Source organism: Anolis sagrei, chromosome 2, assembly GCF_037176765.1.
Source record: "Anolis sagrei isolate rAnoSag1 chromosome 2, rAnoSag1.mat, whole genome shotgun sequence".
Classification (NCBI taxonomy): domain Eukaryota; kingdom Metazoa; phylum Chordata; class Lepidosauria; order Squamata; family Dactyloidae; genus Anolis; species Anolis sagrei.
The window spans coordinates 303,663,098-303,676,931 of NC_090022.1; the positions used below are offsets into that span (position 1 = coordinate 303,663,098).

A 13,834-nucleotide genomic window follows, 5' to 3' on the forward strand; every position below is an offset into this window, starting at 1 on the left:
GCGAAACATCAGGAGAGAATGCTTCTAGAAGATGGTGCAGTTCTTCTCCCCCACAAAACATTTCCTGAAGTTCGAATCTGCGAGGCCCAGAGAAGGCGGGCTGTTTTGCAAATTCCACCGCAAACATGCAAGGGCCCCCACGCCAAGCCCCCCCCCTTCCCACCCAGCCCCAGAAGCACAGCCAGGAGGGAGGCTTCAGGTCACGCCCTGGGCAAACACACAGCACCCGAGGCACACGCATGCATGCACGGCACACAAGGGCAGAGGTACCACTTTGGCCGCGTCCATCTCATCGCGCCAGAAGGAGTTCTTTCGCCTGGGAAGCGGAAGACAAGAGGGCGCTCAGCCCAAGACAAGGGGGTCTGGGGGGGGGGACCCCGTGAGAAAGGGACGGGCAAGAGGGGAGGGGGCGCAGAACAGAGCAAATGGGACACTGAATGCTTTAGAGAACAGAGACTCTCTCAGGCCAGAGAGGAAGTTTGGACTTTGGACTGTTAACTGTAAGGATAATGTCCTGCGTTACCTTCACAGAGAAACTAATTCAAATCTATTTGTAACTGGATTGATATTCAAAGTTACAAAGTCCTTGTATGCTGAATACATGAAGTTTGTGAGTAAACCAAACTCACAAGTCTGCTTATTTTTGGTCTCTTGAGAGCATGATGTAAAACCAAGATGTTTCAAGGGAGAGGATATGTTTTTTGGGCAACTGAAAGAACACTTCTGAAACTCTGCAAAATATATATATACTAGCCGTCCCCTGCCATGCATTGCTGTGGCCCACTTTGGTGGTCATGGGGGTTCTGTGTGGGAGATTTGGCCCAATTCTATCGTTGGTGGGGTTCAGAATCCTCTGTGATTCTAGGCCCAGCGTACCTGTCCGAACGTATCTCCTTCTACGTCCCACCTCGGAGTTTAAGATCTGCTGGGGGGGGGGGGGGGGCTGCTCTCGGCCCCACCTTTATCAGAAGCGAGACTGGTGGGAACGAGGGACAGGGCCTTCTCGGTGGTGGCCCCTCGCCTGTGGAATGCACTCCCCGGGGAAATTAGGATATCAACACCCCTCCTCTCCTTCAGGAAGAAGCTAAAAACCTGGATGTGGGACCAGGCTTTCGGGTAAGCTGGCAGACGGACAAAGACAACCAATAATGACCAGAGTAGGAAAGGACAATGACGATGTTAGATGGTTTACGGACTTGGATTTGGTGAACACTGACCACAGGATGTTTTTATTGCTGCTAGTATACTGTTTGATTGTTTTAATTAGTGATAACTGTGATATTATATGGTAAATTTGTGTATTGTATATTCCATTGTATGTTGTAATTGTTAGGCATCGAATTGTGCCTTTTGTAAGCCGCTCTGAGTCCCCCCCCCCCCCAGGGGTAGAAGCACCCCAAATAAATAAATAGATGAACTATAAATCCCAGCAACTACAACTCCCAAATGTCAAGATTCTATTTTCCCCAAACTCCACCAGTGTTCACATTTGGGCATATTGAATATTTGTGTAGACTTTGGTTCAGATCCATCATTGTTTGTGTCCACAGTGTTCTCTGGATGTAGGTGAACTACAACTCCCAAACTCAAGGTCAATGTCCATCAAACCCTTCCAGTATTTTCTGTTGGTCATGGGAGTTCTGTGTGCCAAGTTTGGTTCAATTCAATCATTGGTTGAGTTCAGAATGCTCTTTGATTGTAGGTGAACTATAAATCCCAGCAACTACAACTCCCAAATGACAAAATAACTTTTGTTTTGAGTGAAGGACATACATTGGGTTGTTAGGTGCCTTGTGTCCAAATTTGGTGTCAATCCGTCCAGTGGTTTTTGAGTTGTGTTAATCCCACAAACGAACAGGACATTTTTATTTATATAGATATAAAGATAAAGATATATATATATATATAATGTGCATTGGCATTACTTTGTCCCTAACAGTTCCAAGAGACACCTAGGTATATCAGTCCAACAGCCGAGAACCCCAACTGCCTTGCATGAATGCGAGTGGATATTTACCACTAAGGAGAAGGTTGACTCGAGTGAGTTTTTAACTCCTCTCAGGGAGATTCCTGGTTTTCTCTCATGGTAATATCCAGCTAATATCCATTTCCCAAAAAGTGATGTTGTCATTTTTCACCAGGAAACCACAAGATAAACGTAAACGAACAAGCAAGTTCCACAACCACGATTTCAGCAGGAGAGGCAGGGGCAGCGTGGGGTCGGGAAGAGGAAGAAAGGGATGACAGAAAACCGGGGTAACAATCACCCTTTACGATCAGGCTCAATCTGGCATGATAACATGTTCACCTTGGGGGGTAAAATAAGAGAAACTGAAGGTAAATGGATGCTTGATATGGAATGGATGAAAAGCAGCAAAGTCAATGCAAATATTGTACGGAAACTAAGGAAATGGTGCTCGTGGCTAAGGAGAAAGACAGAGATCAGGCATGAGCAAACTTAGGCCCTCCTAGAATCCTAGAATCAAAGAGTTGGGAGAGACCTCCTGGGCCATCATCCTCCAGTCCACCCCCATTCTACCAAGAAGCAGGAATATTGCATTCAAATCACCCCTGACAGATGGCCATCCAGCCTCTGTTTCAAAGCCTCCAAAGAAGGAACCTCCACCACACTCCCTCCGGGGCAGAGAATTCCACTGCTGAACATAGAATCCTAGAATCCTAGAGTTGGAGGAGACCTCCTGGGCCATCCTCCAGTCCAGCCCCATTCTGCCAAGAAGCAGGAATATTGCATTCAAAGCACACCATAAAGATGGCCACCCAGCCTCTGTTTAAAAGCCTCCAAAGAAGGAGCCTCCAACACACTCCCTCCGGGGAAGGCAGAGAGTTCCACTGCTGAACATAGAATCCTAGAATCCTAGAGCTGGAGGAGACCTCCTGGGCCATCTTCCAGTCCAGCCCCATTCTGCCAAGAAGCAGGAATATTGCATCCAAAGCACCCCTGACAGATGGCCATCCAGCCTCTGTTTCAAAGCCTCCAAAGAAGGAGCCTCCACCACACTCCCTCCGGGGCAGAGAGTTCCACTGCTGAACGGCTCTCACAGTCAGGAAGTTCTTCCTCATGTTCAGATGGAATCTCCTCTCTTGTAGTTTGAAGCCATGGCTCCATTGCGTCCTAGCCTCTCTCCAGGGAAGCAGAAAGGAAGCTTGCTCCCTCCTCCTCCTCCCTGTGGCTTCCCCTCACATATTTATACATGGCTATCATATCTCCTCTCAGCCTTCTCTTCTTCAGGCTAAACATGCCCAGCTCCCTAAGCCGCTCCTCATAGGGCTTGTTCTCCAGACCCTGGATCTGCTCCCTCCTCCCTGTGGCTTCCTCTCACGTATTTATACATGGCCCTCATCATATCCCCTCTCAGCCTTCTCTTCTTCAGGCTAAACATGCCCAGCTCCTTAAGCCGCTCCTCATAGGGCTTGTTCTCCAGACCCTTGATCATTTGAGTCGCCCTCCTCTGAACACATTCCAGCTTGTCGATATCTCTCTTGAATTGTGGTGCCCAGAATTGGACACAATATTCCAGGTAAAGTGGTCTAAACAAAGCAGAATAGAGCATAGAGAGCATTACTTCCCTAGCTCTAGACACTATGCTCCTCCTCTTGATGCCTGAGGCCAAAATCCCATTGGCTTTTTTTGCCGCCACATCACATTCCTGGCTCATGTTCCCCTTCCTCTCCACGAGGACTCCAAGGTCTTTTTCACACGTACTGCTCTCGAGCCAGGCATTGTCCCCCATTCTGTATCTTTGCATTTCGTTTTTCCTGCCAAAGTGGAGTATCTTGGAGTATCGTTTTTCCTGCCAAAGTGGAGTCCAAAACACCTCCCTCCAGGTGTTTTGGACTCCAACTCCCACAATTCCTAACATCCTACAGGCTGTTAGGAATTGCGGGAGTTGGAGTCCAAAACACCTGGAGGGCTTAAGTTGGCCCAGGCCTGATATACAGAAGAGTCTCGCTTATCCGACCTCTGTTTATCCGACATTCCATCTTATCCAAGGCCCCCCTTTTCCTCCAGCATTTCCTCTTCAATGAAAGGAGTGCATTTCCCCAACTCTCTCTCCATTCCCAGTAAGAGAAAAAGGGAGGAAAGGGGGAAGGGGGCGGGACCGGAAGCGGAACCCCCCCCCCCCCACTTCCCCCTGGGATCTCCACGCTCCTCTTCTTCCGCATCCGGGCACTTCCTGCTGGGCCGCTCTATCCCTGAGTATAGAGCCTTGCCTTCGCCCGTGGAGTCCCTCTCGTTAGTATTCTCGGTGCCTGGTGCTGCGTCAGGCAGGTATCTGGAGGAGACTCCCTATTATCCGACATATTCGCTTATCTGACGTTCTTCCGGTCCATTTATGTTGGATAAGTGAGACTCTACTGTAGGTGAAATACGTGTCCTGAGGGAGGGGGTCGGGAGGATTTCTACAACTAAAAATGAGTATTATTGAAAGGATGTGGGTGGGGTTCACTATGAGCGGGGGCCGCAGTGAGGAATACAACGGGAGGGAGGGAGAAGGGAGGTCACTCACCAAAAGGCAACTCGAAGCGGGCGTCCATCAGAATCTTGTGTGGGGTGGGGTTCTTGGTGCCGCAGACCTCGTGGCCCTTCATCAGGACCTCCGCCTCCAGGGTGGACCACTCCCCCGGCCCCTCCTGTGGAGAAGAAGGGGGAGCAAGGGGCGTCACTCACTGTAAGGGGGCTCAGGACCCCTCCCCAGGCCCACCCAAAGGGAGCCACGTGCGAGACACCCCCCCACTGTGAGCAAGGGTCCTCAAACGCAACGGCCACGGAGCCTTTGCAGGGCTGCCTTCCCCCACGGGTCCCACGGGCTCCCCATCTCTCCTTGCAAAACCAAGTATCAATGAGAGAATCCCAGCAGGTCTGGAAAAGTCCCACAAAGTCCAAGGGTTCGGCAAGAAGCCTTACTGATGTCATTTGTGTAGTTTGGGGTTGGGGTGGGATTATTTCAGGAAAATGTCACTAAAGAGACCCTTGCACAAAAGAAATGCAAGGAAAGCCTACGGGAACGGGGAGAAGGTCCACGCTCTTGTTACATCCCAGATAGATTACTGCAACGCGCTCTACGTGGGGTTGCCTTTGAAGACTGTTCGGAAACTTCAATTATTTATTTATTTATTTATTTATTTAGTACACTTGTATACCACTAATATCTCAGCCTAAATCGGCGACTCATTGCGGTTTACAACACTTAAAAACAACAATATTCAGATTAAAAGCATAAAACACATATACAATACACAGTATTGGGCCACCAATACAAACCAATGCATCTCTTAGTTAAAATCATAATCCAATTTCGTTGTCTGTGATTGCCAGTCCTTAGTCCAGCAAGAGGCAACCAGATTACTCACCGGAGCGTCATACAGGGAGCATACCACCCCGCTGTTGTGTCAGCTCCACTGGCTGCCAGTTCAGTTCCGAGCACAATTCAAGGTGCTGGTTTTGACCTACAGAACCCTATACGGTTCCGGTCCAGTGTATCTGTCCGAACGGATCTCCCTCTACGTCCCACCCCGAACTCTGAGATCTTCTGGGGAGGCCCTGCTCTCGGCCCTGCCTCTATCACAAGTGAGATTGGCGGGGACGAGGAGCAGGGCCTTCTCGGTGGTGGCCCCCCACCTGTGGAACTCACTCCCCGGGGATATTAGATCAGCGACATCACTCCTTTCCTTCAGGAAAAAACTGAAAACATGGATTTGGGACCAGGCATCCGGACAATCGGGCAGATAAAGAAAGGACTTTGAGAATGGCCAGGAAATGGAATGGAATTTGGAACTCTGAAAGACGAAACGCTGAGCATGGGAATAGTTTTTATATGATGTGAACTATATTGATTGTTGTATTGTCGAAGGCTTTCATGGCTGGAATCACTAGGTTCTTGTGGGTTTTTTCGGGCTATATGGCCATGTTCTAGAGGCATTCTCTCCTGACGTTTCGCCTGCATCTATGGCAAGCTTCCTCAGAGGTTGTGAGGTCTGTTGGAAGTAGGAAAAATGGGTTTATATATCTGTGGACTGACCAGGGTGGGACAAAGGACTCTTGTCTGCTGGAGCTAGGTGGGAATGTGGACAATTTCAACAGAAAGGAAGAAACCATGAAAATGAACAAAATCTGGCTACCAGTATTAAAAAACTCTAAAATTATAACAACTAAACAACAGAGAGGAAAAAACCAGGCACATCTTAACACCTCCCAGCAACAGATTTTCCCAGGCTCAGGCAGGCCTTCAAATGCTAATGAAGGTGATCAGCTAAACATTCACACCTGACTGCAGCAGACAAGAGTCCTTTGCCCCACCCTGGTCATTCCACAGATATATAAACCCATTTTTCCTACTTCCAACAGACCTCACAACCTCTGAGGATGCTTGCCATAGATGCAGGCGAAACGTCAGGAGAGAATGCCTCTAGAACATGGCCATATAGCCCGAAAAAACCCACAAGAACCTATATTGATTGTTATGGTTGTTTTAACTGTGATAATTGTTTTCACTATGGTTTTGTACATTGTGTGTAATTTTGTATAGACATCGAATTGTGCCTTTTTGTAAGCCGCCCTGAGCCCCCCCCCCTCGGGGGTTGAGAAGGGCGGGGCAAAAGTACCCTAAATAAATAAATAAATAAATAAAGGGGTGTTGTGGAGCATGCCACAAGTGGCGCTGCCTGGAGAAGCCATTCCTGAAATGCGTAAAAGTGGTTCTGCCGCAGTGGGTGAGTGACCCCTGAGTGGATCCTCACTCAGCTGGGCGGTCCCCCCCCCCCACCTCTGCCCAACTGACCTCCTCCGACTGGCGGATGGCCCTCAGCGCGATCCAGGCGGTCCCCACCATCGTGTCCCAGATGAGCCCTTTGTTCCAGACTTCCACAATCAGGCCCAGGTCCAGGCGGCTGATCTCGCTGCAAACGGGGGCAAAACACACACACGCACACACATATACATACATGTCAACACCTGAAAGGGAAACCCAGGGCGGCCACTCTGGTGCTTGACCAATGTGTCCCTGTGTGAACCCAGCAGCAGAGGTGCACCCTCGCCCTCCTGCTCTAGGCCGGACCTTAGGAAGGGAAGGAGACCCCATGACCCCATGACCCCTCCCCTGCGGCCAAAGAGGAAGCAAAGTGGACACAGGAGGAGTCCTGATGCAGGCACACACTTTGGCCACTAGAGGGCGACAGAGGACCACAAAGCCAATGGGATCAGGCTGAATAATAATAATAATAGTAATAATAATAATAATAATAATAATCAAACTTTGTTTTCATTCTCTCCTGACGTTTTGCCTGCATCTATGGCAAGCATCCTCAGCCTCAGGCCCCTTCCTTTTGCCCCTCAGCCGCTTAAGCGGCTGAGGGGCAAAAGGAAAGGGCCTGAGGCTGAGGATGCTTGCCGTAGATGCAGGCAAAACGTCAGGAGAGAGTGCTGTTCTCTCTGCTGGAGGTTTTCCAGAGGAACCAGGGAGAAAGGGGGTCATCCCTTGCCTCAATGACAGTAAGTGCAAATATACAAGCCCACATTCAGAGCAACTTAAGCACAGCGACCGTAATTTAAATAAAACATCATCAGTAGAAAATTAGAATCATAGAATCATAGAATCCAAGAGTTGGAAGAGACCTCCTGGGCCACCATCCAGTCCAACCCCATTCTGCCAAGAAGCAGGAATATTGCATTCAAAGCACCCCTGACAGATGGCCACCCAGCCCCTGTTTAAAAGCTTCCAAAGAAGGAGCCTCCACCACACTCCCTCTGGGGCAGAGAGTTCCACTGCTGAACGGCTCTCACAGTCAGGAAGTTCTTCCTCATGTTCCCTTACGTCCTAGTCTCCAAGGAAGCAGAAAACAAGCTTGCTCCCTCCTCCTCCTCCCTGTGGCTTCCTCTCACATATTTATACATGGCCCTCATCATATCCCCTCTCTGCCTTCTCTTCTTCAGGCTAAACATGCCCAGCTCCTTAAGCCGCTCCTCATAGGGCTTGTTCTCCAGACCCTTGATCTTTTGAGCCGCCCTCCTCTGGACACATTCCAGCTTAGAGTCAATATCTCTCTGGAATTGTGGTGCCCAGAATTGGACACAATATTCCAGATGTGGTCTGACCAAAGCAGAATAGAGTATGGGGAGCATTACTTCCTTAGATCTAGACACTAGGCTCCTATTGATGCAGGACAACATCCCATTGGCTTTTTTTGCCGCCACATCACATGATAACTAACATAGAACTTATACATAAAGCAGGATCCCCCGGTGGCACAGAGGGTCAAGCCCTTCTGCCGACAGGACTGAAGGCTGACAGGTCAGAGGTTTGAATCCGAGAAGAGTGTGGATGAGTTCCCTCTGTCAGCTCCAGCTCCCCATGCAGGGACATGAGAGGAGCCTCCCACAAGGATGGGAAAACGTCAAAACATCCGGGCAACGTCTCCAGGGCAATGTCCTTGCAGACAGCCCATTCTCTCATACCACTAGCGAATTGCAGTTTCTCAAGAACAAGCCCTATGAGGAGTGGCTTAAGGAGCTGTGCATGTTTAGCCTGAAGAAGAGAAGGCTGAGAGGAGATATGATAGCCATGTATAAATATGTGAGAGGAAGCCACAGGGAGGAGGAGGGAGCAAGCTTGTTTTCTGCTTCCTTGGAGACTAGGACACAAGGGAACAATGGCTTCAAACTACAAGAGAAGGGATTCCATCTGAACATGAGGAAGAACTTCCTGACTGTGAGAGCCGTTCAGCAGTGGAACTCTCTGCCCCGGAGGGAGTGTGGTGGAAGCTCCTTCTTTGGAGGCTTTGAAACAGAGGCTGGATGGCCATCTGTCAGGGGTGATTTGAATGCAATATTCCTGCTTCTTGGCAGAATGGGGTTGGACTGGATGACGGCCCAGGAGGTCTCTTCCAACTCTTTGATTCTATGATTCTAGGGGCAAAAGGAAAGGGCCTGAGGCTGAGGATGCTTGCCGTAGATGCAGGCGAAATGTCAGGAGAGAATGCCTCTCTCTCTGCTGGAGGTTTCCCAGAGGAACCAAGGGCGGATTCCAACCAACCAACCAACAGGCAAACATCCCATGCCTCAATGACAGTAAGTGCAATTATAAAAGCCCAAGGTAACCCCATATTCAGAGCAACTTAAGCACAGTGACTATAACTTAAATAAAACATTATCAGTAGAAAATTATAACTAACATAGAACTTATAAATAAAACATCTGAATCAAGATATGAAAACAGCACGAAGGTTGACAAATGTGTGCATAGATTGTGTGGCCCAAGTTGTTAAATGCGAGAGTGTGATCTAACAAGCATAGAAGTCAGGTACTTTTGAGGAAAGTCGGCGTGCATCTGCACTAGTCTAGGCGCACCAAAGTACAACTCCTACGATTCCATATCATTGAGCCATGGCAGCGAAGGTGGCATCAAACTGGCTCTATTCCGCCGTGTAGATGCACCCTACACTCCCACCTGCCGAGACACCTGGGGTCCGGAGGTGCCGCACTACAAGAAAGGAGTTGCCCCTCCGTTCTTGGACCCCAGGATCCTCGCCAGCATACCATACTGGGCCAGGACCCCCAGCTCCAGGGCTTTCTGGATGGACCGGACTACCTAGATCCATTCTGTCTGGTTTCAGGCCTGATTGTGGGACATAGAATCCTAGAATCCTTGAATCCTAGAAGAGTTGGAAGAGACCTCCTGGGCCCTCATCCAGTCCAACCCCATTCTGCCAAGAAGCAGGAATATTGCATTCAAAGCACCCCTGACAGATGGCCACCCAGCCATCTCTGGACCTTGGTGGATGATCTATGTGGAGACGTGGGCGGGGGAGTGTGCCCCTCCCTGCTGGTTCCCTGCACCTTTCAGCAGGCTTCAGTGCCATCAACCCACCGGGATCTCCCCCTAAGTCACCTCTCAGGGGCTCCATTCCTTCCTCGGACTCACTCTTGTGGCCCAAGGCCTTCCTTGGTCTCCCACGCTACTTAACATACATGAAACGGCTGGGAGGGGGGCCTGGGGGGCTGGGGCGCACCACAATCAGTCTGCAGGTGATGCCCAACTTGAGGTCTGTTAAAACCTCAAAAACCTGTTGAGGTCTGTTTCTCCACCTAGTTGCAATGAGGCCGTAAGGAGGGACCACAGACTGAAGCAGGACGCGGGGAAGACAAAGGTGTTGCTATCTGTCGGAAGGCCCACCTGGAAGGCGGGCCTCCTCCTCTGCCTGTGCTGAAGGACAGGGGACCTTCCCCCCAAATCCTCATAACTAGTATTATTAGGACTGTGTTTATGTGTATGGATGCCCTGCTTTCTCCCCCCAGAAGGAGACTCCGAGCGGCTTTGTACTCACAAGAGGAAGTCTTGCTCCCAGCAGGGCTGGTCCCCCCGGACGGCCACGGTGGTGCTCTTCACGTTTTGCACCTTCAGAGTCACGTAGGTATTGAACTTGTCTGCGCAGAGAGAAGAGAGCGGGGCGGGGGCCCCTCAGCAAGCCCCTCGGGCCCCTCCCTCGCAAAGGCAGGACGAGGCCGCAAGGGATCCCCCCCCAGAGAGAGTGGGGGGGGACACACTCCAACCACCTCCCTCCACCCCCAGCATTTGGCCTTTGGCTCCCATGCCCAGAAGAGGCCTCTCTTCCCGCTCTGAGGGGGGTCCACCAGCCCCTCCCCAAGCAGACCCCAGGAGGAAGCCCCATTTGGGCCAAAGGCAGAGCCCCCAAGGCAGCAGCAGCCAGAACAGAGGGGGGCATCTCACATCGGAGGGGAGAGTGAGTGGGCAAGGGGAGGCAGGCAGGTAGGCCCTCACTCACTCACTCACCTGGCGGCCCTTGCAGCTTCGCTTTCTTCACTGTGAAGAAAAAGAAAGGAAGAGAACATGAGGAATGGGTCCTTCAAGAGGGTCAATGTTGTATTGTCAAAGGCTTTCATGGCCGGAATCACTGGGTTGTTGTAGGTTTTTTTGGGCTATATGGCCATGCTTTAGAGGCATTTTCTCCTGACGTTTCGCCTGCATCTATGGCAAGCATCCTCAGAGGTCTATGCATCTATGGCAAGCATCCTCAGAGGTCGTGAGGATGCTTGCCATAGATGCATAGACCTCTGAGGATGCTTGCCATAGATGCAAGCAAAATGTCAGGAGAAATGCCTCTAGAACATGGCCATACAGCCCAAAAAAACCTACAACAAGCCAGGGTCAATATTCCCGGTGTAGGTGAATACAGGCCGGGTGCTTCCACACACCTGTGCCCAGGAGCCCCCCCCCCCCCCCGGTCACAGCAGGAGGAGGCCACATCACCTGAGGCACCCCTCTTCTGCCATACAACCCAGGCAGATTATAAAGATCAAGTGGTGAAACGCTCCTATCGACTCAGCTTAAGGACAGCCGTCACTTGAAACTGGCTAGAGGTGGTGGGGGACCCTCTGCGGAAGTGGAAGAGCAGCCCCCAACCCCCCACCCCCCACCCCTTGGCCTGGAGGAAGAACTGGAACACCTTCCTGTGTGGAAGAGTTTTTAACACCTGGGACTGACCCCCACTTTGGGGTGGGATTGCACCTTCCTGGGCACGTCAGACAGCCATGAGTCATTTTTGATATTATTATTATTATTATTAACTTTATTTATACCCCGCAAAATCTCCCGTAGGACTCAATGCGTCTCACAAAGGCCAAGGCCGCCAACAATCAACAACATACAATACACAATAAACTCAAAAGCAAATAATAAACATCGAGCAAAACAATAAACAGTAAAACAATGACACCATGACATAATTAAAACCAAAGGACAAAAACTAAAATGCTGAACTTGACAGGTAATATGTAGAGGGATATGGAGGCAGGTGCAATGTGCAGATCATCCTGAGTCTCTAGCAAAGTGTAATTGGGGCTTAAAGCCAGGAGTTTCCTATTCTGGAAAGGCACGCCGGAACAGCCAGGTCTTCAGGCTCTTCCTAAAGACTGCCAACGCTGGGGCTTGTCTGACGTCCTTGGGGAGAGAGTTCCGGAGTCGGGGGGCCACCACAGAGAAGGCCCTGTCCCTTGGAGAAAAGAGACATGGAAATGCCCCGATACATAAATCAATAGCCGTGCACCTGGAGGGCATGAATGGGGCAGAAAAGCAGCACAAAAAGGAGAAGAGCAGAGAAGAAATGAGCAAGTTTTTCTTCCTGTTTCGGCCTTGAAAAAGATCATTTCCTGAGTCCTGAGCCTCATTCGGATGCAACCAGGCATTTGGGGGGAGATGGGGGGGGGGGGAGATGGGGGGGAGGGCAATGGGTTAAAGCACTGAGCGGCTGAACTTGCTGACTGGAAGGCTGGCAGTTCAAATCCGCAGGACAGGGTGAGCTCCCACTGTCAGCCCTAGCTCCTGCCAAACTAGCCGTTTGAAAACATGCAAATGTGAGTAGATCAATAGGGACCGCCTTGACGGGAAGGCAAAAAGGCACTCCAAGCAGTCGTGGAAGCCACACAACCCGGAGGTGTCTACGGACAACACAGGCTCCCCCAGAGCCAGAAATGGAAGGAGAAGCCTTTGCCTTTGCCTGTTTGTGTCTCACTGTATGTTGTTGTAATAAGGCATTGAAGGTTTGCCTGTGTGTCTGTTTATGTCCTGTAATTCGCTCTGAGTCCCCTCAGGAAGAAGGGCGGAATATAAATAAAGTGTTATTATAAAGTGGGGGGGATGGGGACCAGCCCAGCCCCCCACCCCCTTCTCCCCAAAGGGCACAGCCTCCGAGCTCTTTCTGCCGGCTTCTTGGCCGGAAAGGGGGGCTTGCAGGGCACCCACCTTTTTGTGGGCTTGACTGAAAGCACTCGAGAGTCAGAAGGGGCCCCAAGGGCTATCTGGCCCAACGCCTTTCATCCACCCAGCGAAAGCACTCCCCAAAGAGGCCCATCCCTCCTCCGGGAAAGTGGGGCTGCTGCTTCCATTGTGCTGATGCTCTTGGGGGAGGGAAGAAGGGAGGGAGGGAGGGGCCACAGGGCCAGGCACAATTTTGCAACAGAATATACTGTTTTCACCAGAAATATTTTTGTTGGGATTAGCCAATGAGGCCATCAATAAGAAAAATATGGTTTTCTTTCAAAACACGGTAACAACATAAAATGTCAGGCGCTGGCAAGAAAGTCTGGCCCACACGCAGGGGTAATTACCCTAGGTCATTTTCAACGGTAAGCAAACAGTATTTTGCCCCCCCCCCCCCCCCCCGCGCCAACCAATCATTGATATATATTTTCTGTGTGCCCTATTTGGTTCAATTCCATCCTTGGTGGAGTTCAGAATGCTCTTTGATTGTAGGTGAACTATACATCCCAGTAACCACAACTTGCATATGTCACGGTCTATTTCCCCTCAAGAGCGCCCCTGGGCAACATCAACTCTACCGTAAAGGCTTACTTTGCGTAATGGTTGAGCCGCCCCTGCCCACATGTAGGAAAATGGTTGACCAGACTACCCAACTTTGCAGAATCTGATGCACAGACTTGTCTCCTTAGAAATAAAACTATATAATGATTTCAAAGGAACTGGAAGCCTTTTGCAGAATATATAGGCAGAACATAGAAAGGCTGGACCATAATGGCACGGAGCGATTTAAAAAAGCCCATTGACAGGAAGAAGAGCAAGATCGTGATCAATGTGACATCCTGAGGTCACCTTTGCATGTCATGTAAAGCACAATTCAAAGTGCTGGTCTTGACCTATAAAACCCTATACGGCTCCGGCCCAGCGTACCTGTCCGAACATATCTCCTTCTACGTCCCACCTCGGAGTTTAAGATCTTCTGGGGAGGCCCTGCTCTTGGCCCCACCTCTATCACAAGTGAGGCTAGTGCGGACGAGGGACAG

General features: G+C 50.3%; 1 protein-coding gene across 1 annotated transcript in view; it reads right to left on the reverse strand.

Moving 5' to 3' along the window:
* LOC132768096 (uncharacterized) overlaps window positions 1-13,834 on the reverse strand; it is a 253,159-nt gene that overhangs the window by 207,491 nt on the left and 31,834 nt on the right. The window contains exons 2-5 of the mRNA XM_067464869.1: window positions 10,809-10,838; window positions 10,342-10,441; window positions 6,801-6,918; window positions 4,530-4,653 (exon numbers count right to left, since the gene is read on the reverse strand). Coding sequence (XP_067320970.1) covers window positions 4,530-4,653; window positions 6,801-6,918; window positions 10,342-10,441; window positions 10,809-10,838 — 372 coding nt within the window. The remainder of the gene's footprint in view (window positions 1-4,529; window positions 4,654-6,800; window positions 6,919-10,341; window positions 10,442-10,808; window positions 10,839-13,834) is intronic.